Raw genomic sequence first — 16,220 nt, 5'->3', positions numbered from 1 at the left:
TCTCTTATACACATCTAGATGGGTATAAGAGACAGATACTGTACTTTCCATCATGATCTTAAACTCTTATATATGGTGATGTCTGTAAATTCAGGCTTCGGCGATGGACATCATTGCGATTGTGATTGGTGGTTTGAAACCACTGTGCTGTGATAGCGCCATAGGAATCTACATGTTACATGTTAAATTTCAAAAACCCTTTCACGACGTTTACCCACCCACCCTCTCATTCTACCAAATATATGAGGCGTGGAGGCGGTATGAGTTATGAATATGAAATTAAATTTAATGTCAATGTGTGTAATTGTTCATAGCAAATATATTGTAACACTATTAAAAATACAACTACAGGTAATGTATGTCCGTGTACATTGCTAAGTCTTTCCTTACTGTTATTCCAATTTTCACTAACCGCGAAGGCTCTATCAACTAAACACAAAATACTGTACTGTACATGCCGCATGCCGACCTTAAACTCTTATATAGGGTGATGTATGCAAATTCAGGCTTCAGCTATGGACAGTATTTTGATTGGCTCGAACTATGCGGACTGATTATTAACCACTCACTGTACTATGGTTAGTGTAGCAAACCCTTTCACCATCAACTTTGTACATTACAGCACAAACACTCACTGGAACTTTCTCTTTATGTAGTACGTTATATAGGTCACATGATGCTTTTTCATTTTGTTTTCCCACTCTAATTGGCTATAGATAAGAATATGCATGTCCGCAAAAGCTTAGGAATCGTTCTTTCCGCCAAAATCTATTGCGGACTTAAGATGCCCAAGTGTGCTGAGCACAGCAAAGTAAATTTCGGCTGACCGATTTTGGCTTATGTGGACTACTTTTGGCAGGTAATTATGAGGCCAAAGTCGGTCTGCCAGACCGATTTTGACCCCAGACCAAATTTTTTCGGACAGGGCTAAAGTGATCAGGTGTTCTCACATGCACCATTGAATACTGGAAAGCTCTAGTGTGAACCAGGCTATAGAGAACATGTAGTAAATGTAAGTACTGTAATCAACAGTACAATGTTGTGTACCTTGGGGTAGAATACTACTAGGCCCATTATCATTCATATGCTGTATCAATGATATCCAGATTCAAGTATTTTCCAATCAGTGTCTAAATTTGAATGTTAGGGTAGGGTAGAAGTGATAGACTGGCTAATGATTTTTGTTGGTTTTTTTTTTTTTTAGATTCTAGGCAAGGACAAGTTGAGAATACTTTTGTCGGACTTCGAACTACCAGGGGCATCACAGCAGCAATATCTTAGACTTCTTGAAAAGTGAGCTACAGTTTTATATATTTTTTTTCAGATTATTGTAGACAATTATTATAAATTTCCCACCATCTATTATATTATATATTTCTTTAAAAAGAGAATTGATAAAAAAAAAAAAAAAAAAAAAAACAGATAAGAAAACTAAATAATATGACAGTGTAAAATTTGTCTTATCATTGCACTACTTTCTTAGAAAACTATTGTTTATTTTTATTTTCCTTCCATCACACAGTACAACACACAATAAAACATAAAACAAAGACAAAGAGGGTGGCAGAGGAGGGGCAAAGGTTGTATGTCCCTTCAACTCCAACTTCTAAAACATTAAACTTCAATCATAAAAATGGCTTTAAAATATAGGATTATTATTGTATGAAAATTCAAAATACAGAATAAACAAAATTCAAGCAATTGTGACTAACGCTTGTCTCACTGCTGTTTCCTTTGGTGTAGGAAATAATGCCAATAATTTAATCAGGTTGTATTTATCTTTAATGTACAACGATACTTTAAAAGAAATACAACAAACAGAAATGATGATGTTCCATGGTAAATTTAGTAAAATAAGTACAACCTAATAAATCAGTTAATTAGGACTAGTTAATGCGTAGAGATACTATAATACTTGAATATAATACTATAAACTTGAATGGTTAATGCAATGAAGAAATAACTGATAGCACCTCTCTATGTCTTTACTACCATCCCTATTCTGAAATGGGCTATTTTTTTTTTGTTAATGGTATTTCTTCCTACTGGCATTTTTTTCTTACTGGCATTATTTCTGATTTCACACTTAACTACATTTGTTTCTCTTCACTGACCAGGGGAAAAAAGTGCCTTCAGCAGTTCTTTTGAAATGGATTTGTGTGTTATATAAATCCTATTAAATGAAAAGAAATGAAAATTGAATTATTTTTATTTCTGCCTATATAGGTTTGATATTGCATTGCCTATTAGTGATAGTGAGCTTCTGATACCATGCAAGATGCCCAACAAGCATCCAGCAATTACCCTACCAGTTAGAGCCAGGAAAGGTGAGGCAACCACAGTTTATTACTAATTTTTCTATCAATTCTTTATCAATTACTTATATCAATTCTTCTGAATTTATTGTTGATGATGCAGTTCTACAATTGTTCTATAATTGATACTCAGAAATTGGAATTATGAAAAACATTATTTATCCCTTTAGCAGGTGGAATTGATCAATGAAATGTTGTTATTCTGTCTCTTATACAGATCTCAGCAACTATGTTCCATACACACCATTCAGATCTACATCCCAATTCCTCTGTTCAGGGGCGGATCAAGAATTTTTCAAACGGGGGAAGGGTGGGGGCTTGGGGCACAACATATTCAGAATAGATAAGTCAGAGTGCTAATTTCAATATCTGCCTTGAAATTTTAACATTTACTGACAAAACAAGGGGACCTGTGCCCCCCTACTGGATCTGCCCCTGCTGTCAGCTGCAACAACTCGCCCTTCACTCTATCAAATAATTTGGCTTCAGGTCTCTTGAATTCTCTGCTGCAGATTTCTGGAATAAACTCAGCCTGAGTGTTCTAACTGCGCTATTGGTCAGTTCCTTCTTTAATTTTTTTTTTTTATTTAGTTTTTTTGTTTATTCTGGCAATTGCCATTTAGTTTCCACCCTTTCACTCTTCTCTATATTTCTGGAAAGTACATCCATGGAGGCTCTAGAGCCTGTGCTATACAAGCACAATTAATAGATAATAAAAATAATAATTTTTAATTTGCCTCTAAACCCAATCATCTTTGAAGCCATTGATTCAGATTCTATTCTTTTTTTTTTTTACTTTAAAACACGTCAATCCCTTGCCCCATGCATGTTTCTGTCTCATGGTATTGTGGTAGGTGCTAACACAGTGTATGGCATGCTTGAAACATTTTTTAAGCCTCTTAGTTTCATCTTTTTCAAGTGTAGTATACTTGATGTTTGGTGTTAGAAAGAATGGTTGTATATGAAATTATATATTGAATGTTATTTTTGAATAATCTGACTTAAAATTGCATTTTGAAAGGAACTAAATTGTGTACTTATATCCTTTTGCCAAAGTTTGTCAACATGTCTTGAATCAGAAAACCCACGGCAAAAGGGCATAACTGACATTTTGAGCGCAAAAATCAATATTTATAGAAAAAATGTGTGCTACACTGGAAGAGACATTATTTGTCTATTTGAATACATTAACCATGAAATCAAATACTAAAACACATTTTAGGGCTAAATAAATTTCACGTTTTGCTTAATATCTACAAAACAGCAAATTGTCTGTTATGCCCTTTTGCCATGGGAGGGCAGTATAATTTTCCATCAATAATGATTTAAACCAACAGTTTCCAAGCATTTCATGCTAATGGTACCAAAGAAGAAGGGAAGACGTGCTGTAGTGTGTCCTCCACACACGATTGGTCCACCAGGTATCCCAGCATGCCCTTTAAGTTAGCACACTACTATTTATAAGATATGACTTACTATATGCATGACTGCCATAATAATGATGATAATTCCAGCACGCCCTATAATTTTGCACACTAATATTTATAAGATGACCTACTATGCATGGCTGCCATAATGATGATAATCCCAGCATGCCCTGTTATATTTTGCACAATACTATATATGGATATTACTTAGGCATGACGCATCAGTATAATGTATTTATATTGCACATACAGTGTGTATAGTAGTGCAAATGGAAGACGAAATGTATATGTAAAAGTTAATATGGGTTATGAGTAAAAGTTAATATGGGTTATGATATGTTATAAATGCAAGAGGTTTTCTTTTTTTAGTTATAGGTAATTTCTTTTAATTATAGTAATTTTAATGGGATAGAGATATAGCTTTGTGGTTAATATATATAAATACAACATAGTTTAAGGTGAAGCAGTGCATTCTACTTCCTAAGGCTTTGGATGATTGGGACTACCTCCCAACGTGAACCAAATAAAACCATGTTGTATTTGGTTTAATACCTCATAAATGTTAAATAGCAAACCATCCTCCTACATAACCATTTCAGTCTATGAGGTAAAATTGCACAGTTTGCATATGCTTCACTTAGGCAGGGATGAGGTAGTCGATTTTGGGTAGTACTTTTTTCCAACACATACACGTTAATTTTGGCATGCATAGGAAAGTTGTAGAAACTACCGCACCCCTTTAGCAGGTGGAATTGATCAATGAAATGTTGTTATTACCTAATTAATGTTTGAGGTATAGCAATTAATTTTACCTACTACACAAGCTCTGTGTGCTAGAATAAAGACAGTATTATTACATTTTATCCACCAATTGGACCCTGAGCTAAACTTTTAACACCATTATATATATATATATATATATTATTATATGTATCAAATCATGTATGTGGCTGCACCAGCAATGATAAACTAATAGTAAAGGCATAAACCAGATGTGTACAGTTACTGTAAATTTTAAAGGTGAAAAACACACATCAGTTCACTATGGAACATATGCTAATCCTTGATGATTAAAACCAAGGCAATTCAACAGAAGGACGCACATCTCGGAACATCAAAGGTTATAACTCTGGCATCGACATTCTAGGCGCATGTGCGTCCCTACACGCTGAACGTCACAAAAACCATAGCAACCAGACCATAAACGGTCAGCGTACGTGACGAATTACCCACGCGTGTGTTAGTTGCCATGATAATTGCATGTCGTGCGGTGATTACAAAGGCCTAATGATATTTTGCACTAACAGACTGAAATATATTCTTCATTTCAACATTAATTTTACCAAAATTGTTGAGAATTGTTGTTCATGAGACTCACTTCGCAGAAAAAATTAATAAATGTTCTGTATATACTCAAATGTTCATTTTCGGCACCTTATGCCAACATTGTCAAAATGACAGATTAATGTTACATAAGAACATGAAATTTTATAAAATTCTTAAATTTTAAATTGCTATAACTTTTCATTTTCTTGGTCAATTTTCACAAATCAAATTGCAGTTTATAAAAGCATTTAACAAGCTCACGGTCAAAAAAAATCAGATGTAACAGACATTGCGATGTACCCAAAATTAATAAAATAATAACTAACACCATAAAACGAATGGCCCGCATAGACTAATAATTGACGGCTGTACTCGCAACTAGTATCGGATTGTCGATGCCACAGTAAAGATCAAAGGACTGTACGCAGGCGCTATATTCGAGAGTGGAGATGTGCGTCCTTCTGTTGAATTACCTTGTTAAATCATACATCCCTTCAAATGTACATATGATGCAAATTGAGATGAAAATATAAAAAGATTGGACATTGAAGTTTGTTCAGTTGTGCTAATATTTCAATTTATCATTATTAATGTAAGAAAACTATAAACCCAGTAAGGTATATATCACTCAGTAGGTAAGTATAGTAATATATATAAGAATATAAAACAATGTTTATTATCTGTCATTTTAATATGTCCCTTTATCCCAATTTCTTGAGAACAAAGGTCACATATGACAATCATGATATACTGTACAACTAAAGGATGTTCAATTTCTTTCATCCTGATCAGTTCTGTTGAGCCGGTATTATGACATGCCTTACATCCCAATTGGCCTCTGGTCCAGACTCATTTTGAGAATATTACTCTTTGCTCAAGACAGGGTGATGCAGGTAAGAGAGGTGTCTTGCTCTGCAAGAATCTGTCCTTACAGAATGTATTGTTGTGTTCTTAAATTGTTTTTCAAAAATATGCCAGCTGGTTTGCAGTGCTCTTACAATAATTACAGATATGATTTGTATGGTTGTTGCATGTAAATGAAATTAAAAATATAATAAAAAACTTATTTATGATAAAGGAATTGTCATCATTATTGCCATCATCATTATCATAATTATAATCTTCTGCATTACCCTTACGATTGAAATTGCTTTATCATTTTAATTATTGTTAATTTATTTATATATTTTTTTCATCATTACTTAATTTATATAATAATATTATTATAAGAAGTTATTGGGGAATAAATTATGTAAGATCACTGAATATGTATTTTATCAACAGAATCATAAAATTCACATCATATCAGAACTATGCTAAAATACTTCATTAGTGGCCATTTAAACATTATTTTATTTAATAAGATACTGTATCCACTGCAGTTCTTCAACCCCATCACCTTGATAACAACATTTTGACAAATTTACTATTCCCAGCATGTAGCTCTATGCTAGGCTAGGTGCAGTAGATATAATACCTAGTCATCACAAAATACACTCTAGGTCCTTTAGTCTTACAAAGAAGGTGTAGGCAGGCTTAATGGGGCCCATGGATTATCCTAGCCAGCATTTTAAAGCAATTTATTTCATACTTGGTGGCCTTTATATATCTTAGCAGAGAATTTCATATAAAATTTCTTCAAATCACTGGTAGGATTATACATGGGAAGTGTTTATACCCAAGAAAATATGGTAGTTTATATCTATATTATTGCTTCATATTTAACATTTCTGTTTTGCACATTTCATGTGTGTGTGATCATAATGCTTTGCTGCTAACATCATTCATCATCAGAATGATGAGATTTACAACTTAGTCTGCAATTCGATGAGCGCCACAGATGACGGTCTTTCGGTAAGCAAATCATATTAATTCAAGATTTTTTTGTAATGCTTTTATAATATTATGCAAATTGTTTCATCTGGTTTGCTTATTGTAACTGTAGAACTGTATGATTGATGTAAGATGTAAACTCACTGCATGTTTTCGTCTAGGAAGTCATGTTGATAACATTGACGAAAGTTTGCAGTATGTGTATATCCATTGTGCTTGGTTTAAATTATTGATCAAACAGTTCTACAGTAATTGTAATATAAGGGAGCTTTCGATATGCGTGATGACACGATGCTAGAACAGAATCAATCATGTGTGACCATCCTACCGGGTGTCCTATGTTCTCTGCATACATAGATTTGGCCAAATTGCATCCTAGAATCCACACGACGAGGAGAACTTAATAGTCTATTTCGTGAATACTAATAATAAACCGACTAATTGCCATTGTTCCCAAAACGGAACACCCCTTCGAAATAAAATGGAACAGTCCGACCCAGGGTGCCACAAACGAACCGTCTCCCTAACAAACGTCCTCTTCCCTATTCAACTTTTGTTGAAAGAGAACCTCCTTTGTGTATTGTTAGCCACAAAGTGCTGGACCACGTGTCTCGTGTTTTCGCTACTGCGAGAAGAATTCTGGATTTTTACTTTTCTGCCTTGGAAGTGGATTTTATTTTCAAGAAGTTGTTGAATTCTGGATTTTTACTTTTCTGCCTTAGAATTTGATTTTATTTTCAAGAAGTTGTTGGACGAAATATTCTCAAATGCGCAGATGACATTTAGTGACATCATTACATTTTACGTTTTACCGTTGTCGTGCAATCAAAAGCTCTCTAGTGTTTTCTGGAATTGTTAATTTTATATAAAGTCATATAGCATAAAATATTTGAAAATGCCATTAATAAATATGCAAATATGCAAGTACATTCTGCTAGTTTTTCAATTATATTTACATATTATCATCACAGTTTATAATTGTAAGACATCCTAGTGATTAATGTAACAAATGATTAACCAATGATTGACAATCCATCATGACCATACATAGGCACATCATGATTATATATCGGCATACAACAGTTTGATAGGGTGGACAGCGCTTTAATCAATTAGGCCATTTTTATTTGATTAAATTACAAATATTAAAGTGAGTGAAAAGAATTACTTGCTATCAAATTAAAGTTTACCACTACAACCAGGTGACATCTGCAAGTATGGCAAGACACCTAGTTTGAATACAGGCGGGTGTGGGTTCATACCTGAACATTTTCTTCATTGTCAATGTTTTACAATATGCGGTGAAGACCAGACAAACCAGTCACTCCTCTCAATTCGTGTTTCATAGATAATGACTAAAACTTGTTGGAATGTCAACATTTTTGAAATCTATTTTATTCCACTAAGCTGAAAACTTTATACTGTTGGCACACTTGATTATGGTACTGTTTTTTACACATGCCATGAGGGATACGTTCCCAAATTCATGGAAAATTTACAAAAAGAGAGTAATTAATGCATATGTTTTGACAAGTTTGTTTTTAAATATTAAGGATTCTGGAGATTGGGCATTAATGATAAAGTAATAAAATAATCAAAATTAATTAAAGCACTTAACTATACTATGGAATTTCTTTCTTTGAACTGTGTCATGTAAATTAAGAATTCTAAGCCTATCAGAAAATTTACCTCGACACAGTTTTGTAACACATCTTTGTGATTTGTTATGTTGTTGTAATGGTTTATTAATGATTATAGAATTTGTATGTGTCACAAATGCCATGCGAATTCACCAGTATTCAATTTGCAACAAATTCAGAAATTTATATTATTATTGTATTTGCTAATTGTTGTACAGTAGTTAATACTGTTGATGAAATGAATTAAAGAAATATGATTTTCATTACAGAAAATGTTTAAGAGCTGTAATATGAGAACTGAGTACTGGCGTGAAGGCATCTATGTTTGCTGGTCAAAGGTAAGGAGTAAATTATTACCTTAATTATTTTTTACATATTTTAATTTATTGATAAACAAAATAGAATTTCACTTTATATGAAATAAGTAAGGAAACTTGAGGTTAAATTGATATAATGCTTACAGTAAATTTTTAAATTACATGGGGAAATTTAAGGCATAAAGAATTTATAAATTTAAAGAAATAAATATTCCAGAAATATGCAATAAAAGATATAGTTTTTAGTGTCTTTTACCAATATATTTTGTTGTTTTGTATTTATCATTATTGTTTTTTTTTATTCAGGATGCTTTCATGTTGGTTGAACCAAAAGATAAGGAGCCAGATGTATTATCAGTGACTGTTCCAAATTCTAAACTAGGCCAAAAGTAAGTAGCCCAACACCTGCAAGAATACACACCTGCATTATCCTTATTTTGAACACCTGTTTTTGTGGGCTTTTTTTTTTTTTATTGAAATGCTGTTATGTCTTTGTATGGAAAATCTGAATAATATTCTCATATTTATTCCTTTACTATATTGAACATTTATATTTAGTTTATTTTGATTTACTTACCTGGGTAAACTGATTTATGTAAAGTTTTCTTTGTGCTGTGATTCTCAATGTAAACAAGAAAATTTGTATTGAAACATGTGATAATCGCACATGTTAAGTTCATGTATTGAACACCTGTAATTTGCTTATATTGAACACCCGTAATGTACTTTTATTGAACACCTGTAATGTTTTTGTTTTGAACATTCTTTTACATTCTTCTAATGTTCATATATTATACCCTGTTAAGTCCCATAATAAACACCTGTAATGTTCTTTTACATACTGCAAGTAATATTAATGGATTATTATGCCCATTGTAGTGCCCCCATATATATTTTTAATTGTTATTGAACACCTGTAATTGTTTGGTAGTAACTCCAATATATACCCTAATCCACCGTTCCACAACCTATGGGTCGCGACCCATCGTTTGGGTCGCAAAAAAAAATTGATGGCTCGCATAATCTCTTCAGCTCATGAAAACTTTACTTAAAATGAACGAAGACAAACAAAATTAAGTTACAGTAAACAAAAGTGCAATTTAAGACAAGTGTGTCAGTTTACTTTTGTTTAATATGCGTGCGTTGTCACAGTTTCATGTTAAAAATATACTATCAAAACATTTGTACTTCAGGTATGACAACTTTAAAGTGTTAGTTTTGTTCATTTCAATGTGTTAGTCTTTCAGCTGCAAATTATAATGAGAAAACATTTTAAAGTTTAATGTGTCTATGTCTTCGCATAACCCATAAATCTCTGGCAGCACTAGGAATTTAAAATAAAATGTCTGTAGATTAATTATTAAAAATCTTCAACTTATTGAAAAATTTGATAACTTTAACATTATTTTGTTAAATGAGTAATATAAAGTTGTATTTTCATTTTTATGGGTTTTACAAAATTTTATTGACTTCAGGTTCGATGGGTCACGTCTGAGTGCTTGACATATAATTTGGGTTGTGGGCTAAAAAAGTTGCGGAACGGGGCCCAATCAATTTCTTTGTGTTTTTAATTTTGTAGCATACAACTTTTCATGTGAAATGTCTTGTTCTGTTCTACAAATGATAAATCGGTAGATAAGATTATACTTTACCTATTGATTTTGTCGACAGGCTACTTGGATTGACATGTGACTTAATTGATGATCTTGTGGAGGAATGGTTCCCAGGTTTGATGGAGATTGATCCCTTACTTGGCCGGCCATTGCTTCAGAAACAGGTCCCCTGCTCCTACTGCTCAGGTAAGGTACTGTAAAGTTAAATGACAGTGCCATTCACAAATTCATTAACTGCTTTAATACAGACCCCCTAGGGTGGCATTATCTTGATCGGCCCCACTTTCATCCTACTTTCAGCCCCCCTTTCGGACATCTCTGGATCCACCCCTGTAATGTCCTGCCTCAGTATCCTCTGTGATGAGTGTCATAGATGAACCTACCTGCAACCAAATGGTGCTAATTGTTACTCCAATGTTCAACCCACTTTCGGTGATGTTTAATAGGGTTTTCCTGTCAATAATTTTCCTTCTTTTACTATTCTTTTTTACATGATGTCTGGAACTTTTTACTTGTTGTATAGTACCCACTCATGAATTACATAGGTTATAAACAAAGTAATGATGGCAGCGGCAAGCACGGCCACACTCTGTGTCAAGGAAGCTTGAAAATGAGAAGGTCCTGACTATACATACTACATTACCTTGGATGTTAGAATATACATCAGTTAATAACTCAATTTGATTTGTTATAGCTCATGTTTTTGATGTGGATGACTTGTTACAACTTGCAAGTCAAGAAGAGCCTGCTGAGTGTAACACGCATGGTAAAGAGATTGACATTGCAAAGCTGGTATGTATCAATATCGTCAGTGGTACCTTAAAACCATAGCATAAACATATAGAAGTAGTATTTAGTGGCTGATAGTCCTTGGAATTAAAGAGAGCAACTTAGCTCATTTCGCTAAACTGATGGTAGTCACTGTGTGTGTGCTGCTCTTCTTGTGTTTGAGATTCCCATCGCTGCTTTACATATGTGTGGGATGGAGGGGTGAAATGCAAGTTTCAATAGCTCACCATCTTTTGAATGAGATGTTTAAGCCGTTGGCCTTGTGTGCACTATGGCCCATCTGCATGTTCAATAATGTATTACACTCTTCAGAAAAGAGTAGGGTATTGCCTTCCGGTGTACTTCCCAATCACCACCAGAAGGTCCCCACTGGAAATAAGTCTTCCTTGGACTTTTATGGTGTATCCTCATCGTTTACACTGAAGAAGTCCAATCCAATCCATGTGTGGGTGTGCCATCCTGCCACCGAGGGCTAACAGTAGCCTTTAGATTTAAATTTAAATAACTTTACCTGGAAATGCTTTTTATTAATTTTAAATAATTTGCTAAATATTTTTCTTTTTATGTATGGTTTTTGTTTTGTTATCAGGCCCCTGATTTGGCGCTAACTGATATCGAGGAGAAGTTTTATTTAGATAGGCGACATTTCCGGTTCAAAGAGAGGTATGTAGTGGTCCCTGTTCACTGCCCAGATTTATTTTTGAATGTATACATTAATTTATCAATCAATTGATTGCCATTGTAAAGCAAATGATAGATCCCAAAGTTGGAATTAAGTATATAAAATAATAACAAATTTAATTTATCACTCAATTAAACTTTATAAAACTAACAATGAACATTAGCAACAAAAACATATGATACATAATTTGAATAGATTTACAAAATACATACAGGGTACCTATTTATAGTTTCATATCTCCAGTAAAATAATTTGTAATCTAAAACTAAAAACACATAAATTTGGATAGACAAATCTTGTAGAAATATTTTGGTACATAACATTATTTGCAGTTTTGCAGTCCGGAAAACTTTTGTTTGCAATTTGGCAGCATAGCAGTAATTGAAAGTTTGGTACCAAAATAATTCTAGAAGCTTTTTCTATCCATTTTTAGTTTTACTTTACAAATTATTTTACCGGAGATATAAACTTTGAAAAAGTATCAAGATTTTGTTACTGTAATACTGCTAAGCATTAATTTTGTAATTATTTGTATAAGTAATTGTCATTAACTACATCCTTATTGATTGTCATGGCCATGATGAAAAACAGCATGTATTTGTTGATTTGTGCTTTGTGAATAAATACAATTTTAATAATTTTACTACAACTACTACTTCCTTCATTATAGCTCTGAGAATTTGCTTGGTGATGGTGGTTTTGGGTCAGTCTACAAAGGCATGTACAAAAATAAGGTAAAATTACATCATTGCAATGAGAAAACATTAACATTAGTACTAATTAATATTAGGTAATAATCAATGCCATAGCCAGGATTTTCAAACAACGTGGAACAATATCAGGGTGGACCCACTTTACGCGTTAATTCAAATAATAATAAAAATAATAATAATAATAATAGTAATGCAAAACTATTAATAATCTGGACCTATTTTACGCACAATATGAGAAATCTGGACCAATTTTCTGAAAAGTTGACCCATTTTACACAAAATATGAGAAATCTGGAACCATTTTTAAGATGTGGACCCATTATTTGTGGACCCAATAGAAAAATTGTGTTGGACTGTCCCAACTGTCCCAATATCTGGCTACGGCATTGGTAATATGTGGCTATACAAGTCTAAGAAAGTATAATACATGCTCCAAATATTAAAATCGTGTTGGGATTCAATATTTCATCATCACTAATATGAGTCTAATTCTTTAAATATGTTCTGTCTGCCAATAATTGCAGAAACCTAAAAATTTCAATAAACATTTAAAATAGATAATTAATAAGACGATCACAAAAAACCAAAAACAGATAGAAAAAAATAGTTTTTTGGTGATTTATATTCATTTTACCACAAAAAAAATCCTTTAATTAGTTACCAGCCAACTTTGTCTGTGCAAAAGAATACAGAAAATGTAAAATTTAACTGTCTGTTAATTGATGGGGACATTTTTTTCTCATTTAAATTTTAAATGTACGGTAATACAAATTAGGAAATTCAAACATGGAATTGAGATTTTCTTTTTTTTAGCTCATATTATTATATCCAATCCAGCTAATCCTTATATTTCATGACATTTATTGTTTTCATTTATTTTTTAAGCAAGTAGCAGTGAAGGTGTTTAACAGGATTGGTGATATCCACCCTCACAGGATGCTGCGACAGGAGGTATGTAGCTTTACTGGTTTTCATGTCATTGTCACTCAAATGCCCTGCTCTACTACTTTCACAGACTTAACAACTACTATATTGTATATCATTCAAATCCTGTAAAACTGATTACTGCTGATAGACTACAATAAATAATGGGTTCCTCTGTACTCTCACCTCCCCCCTCCCCCCCGCCACCAAACTTTATCTATTTAATCTCTTGACAAACCAGAACAATTGACATTTTTTAAATGTAAGTCAATAAAAAGAGAATTTAAATCAAAGTCTTGATACTCTGTAGATTTCAGTGCTCCGTCATCTTCGTCATCCTAGCTTAATCTCACTAGAAGCTGTTGGGATAAACCCACGAATGTTGATCATGGAATATGCATCGTCTGGCGCCCTCTCTTCAATCTGGAAGTCTGGTTACAGAACGTTAACCAGGAGTCAGCAGCATAGGATTGCATTACAGGTTAGGATAACTTTTATCAATAAAATAATGCTGGTTAAGTCTAGAGAGCCCACTCTGGTCTTTACTCGCGACAGCATTGTTGTCTTTTGCAGTGGGCAGTAGTAGAGCCCAGGGCCTATTCTGGTGTAGAAGTTACTGGAGCTGCCCAGCATACTGCCTAAGCCTGCGTGCACCCGGGTGTGACAACGATGTTGTTTCGACATCGGTAGGTGGAGCCCTATTCTGGATACGTATACCAAAAATGCATATATGCTTATCAGAATTGTCAGTCAAAATTACTTAATGCTTGTTGCTTTTGTTGTAAAGCACACTGAGATTTTTCTCTGCAGAATGAGCAATAAAAGATTGGACTTATTATTATAATTATTATATATGTCATGTATGCATCAAAACTTAGTCACTTGCATCACCACTGAATAAATTATTTTATTTTATTGTTTACTTTGTATGAGTTTTTACAAGAAAAAACTGCCAGAGTTCCGACTGCCTTGATTTTGTATGTAGCAAGGTATGCATTCAATGGAACGCTAAAAGTACTGCCACAAAATAGGGGGCGCCATACACATAATTTAGAAACACGTACGCGTTGCTTGATCTTAAAGACCACGCCTTTCATGAAAGTACTTTTTTGCATTTCAACAAATCCCTGACAGTCGGACCTCTTGCAGTTTTATACTCTTTGCTAATAACTATGTCTTACACCCCACCCCCACTAAATTAATCGTACAAAATGTTGTATCTTCTTAGGTTGCTGAGGGTTTGGTGTTTTTGCATGAGAACAACATTGTCTATCGTGACCTGAAGCCCGACAACATCTTAATCTTCTCTCTCAATCTAGGAATGATGGTAAGTTTAAAGACCACAAAAACCTGCTTTAATACAGCACTTTTGCTAAAGCCACAAGCACTGGCAAATCTTCTCTGTACCTTACATATGTAACACAAAGTTTTTGCGCTGAATAAGGGTAACAGAGTACACTGGCCTTATTTACAATGTTTAAAAATTATTGAATAGTGGAATGTCTTGCAATAACAATCCCCCCTCAAAAACCAGTTTTGCAAAAAAGAATATGCAACTTTGATTTGCTCATTTAATAGATCTACATGAACTATCATCTTTCAATAAGTCATAAAAACAACTTCTCGTAATCTTAAACACTCTGATGAGGGTAGTATAATGAGGCAGTAGAGCTAAAAAAGATCTGTTAATCAATCAGCCAATTATTGCTAGAACTCACTCATGAGGGCAGTATAAAAGAGGCATTTAATCTAAAAAAGATCTATTAATCAATCAACCAAGTTTTTCTACAGCTCCTCATCGGAACTAAAACAAGTTTTTTAATGATACCACTATAACTAATACTAGTGAAAATTACTTAGGTTATGGTTTTTTATATAAGTATCAGTGTATTCACACAAAGTATACATATATAGTTGTTTTTGTGTGGAGCTGGGCACACACTCATTAGCTCAACCCACCCTCGATAAACTAACGTTACGTTATCTCACTATATTAATTGGATTTACACATTATCAAGGATAATTACTGAGTGTTTAACACTGGTGTCCTTGGATTCAATTATAGGTAAACGGATAAATTGACTTTTTTTATGAGGTTTTAATTGTTCTTTACCGCCGAAAGTGCGGTATTCTAACGTTAGTTTAAGGAGGGCTGGTCGGCCTAATGTGCATTGATGGTCATCGGCTGATGTATATCAAATTTAAAACATAAGCACTGAGGCACGTACAGAACAGATAATATTTAGGATAATCAGGTTCGAGTCCCACACGAGAACAACTTGCGACTTTTTTCACAATTGTTTTCAAACGTACTGAGTATTCAGTACATTTCCATGTCAGGTAGGGCAAAATTACACCTATAGATAATTTTTAATGACAATTTGCTCAGTCAACAATTGAAAATCAAGCAGAGTGTATTGTGACAGTTGTACAACATAGGGTGTGTATTTCCATACCTATTTTGTCATCATCTGATGAGAACCTAGATAATCAACCTTGTCTGATTTTTTAAACAGATTAACGCAAAGATCGCTGACTACGGTATTTCCAAGTTTACAACACGTTACGGTTTGAAGTCCAGTGAAGGCACACCAGGCTACAGAGCACCAGAGGTCATCAGAGGAACAGCAACATACAACAC

At 33.6% G+C, this 16,220-nt stretch overlaps 1 protein-coding gene across 1 annotated transcript in view; it reads left to right on the top strand.

Annotated features, from left to right (window-relative positions):
• The window catches only part of LOC117102108 (leucine-rich repeat serine/threonine-protein kinase 2-like), a 43,492-nt gene that overhangs the window by 12,538 nt on the left and 14,734 nt on the right, over positions 1-16,220 (top strand). Inside the window, exons 2-16 of the mRNA XM_033242309.1 lie at positions 1,205-1,293; positions 2,227-2,327; positions 3,653-3,736; positions 5,861-5,961; positions 6,863-6,922; positions 8,811-8,879; positions 9,165-9,247; positions 10,530-10,657; positions 11,166-11,263; positions 11,850-11,923; positions 12,613-12,676; positions 13,541-13,606; positions 13,890-14,060; positions 14,808-14,906; positions 16,096-16,215. Coding sequence (XP_033098200.1) covers positions 1,205-1,293; positions 2,227-2,327; positions 3,653-3,736; positions 5,861-5,961; positions 6,863-6,922; positions 8,811-8,879; positions 9,165-9,247; positions 10,530-10,657; positions 11,166-11,263; positions 11,850-11,923; positions 12,613-12,676; positions 13,541-13,606; positions 13,890-14,060; positions 14,808-14,906; positions 16,096-16,215 — 1,407 coding nt within the window. The remainder of the gene's footprint in view (positions 1-1,204; positions 1,294-2,226; positions 2,328-3,652; positions 3,737-5,860; positions 5,962-6,862; positions 6,923-8,810; positions 8,880-9,164; positions 9,248-10,529; positions 10,658-11,165; positions 11,264-11,849; positions 11,924-12,612; positions 12,677-13,540; positions 13,607-13,889; positions 14,061-14,807; positions 14,907-16,095; positions 16,216-16,220) is intronic.

Source organism: Anneissia japonica, unplaced genomic scaffold (assembly GCF_011630105.1).
Source record: "Anneissia japonica isolate Jap-2015-1 unplaced genomic scaffold, ASM1163010v1 scaffold171446_len717541_cov154, whole genome shotgun sequence".
NCBI classification, from domain to species: Eukaryota; Metazoa; Echinodermata; class Crinoidea; order Comatulida; family Comatulidae; genus Anneissia; species Anneissia japonica.
This window is presented reverse-complemented; position numbering and strand designations above follow the sequence as displayed.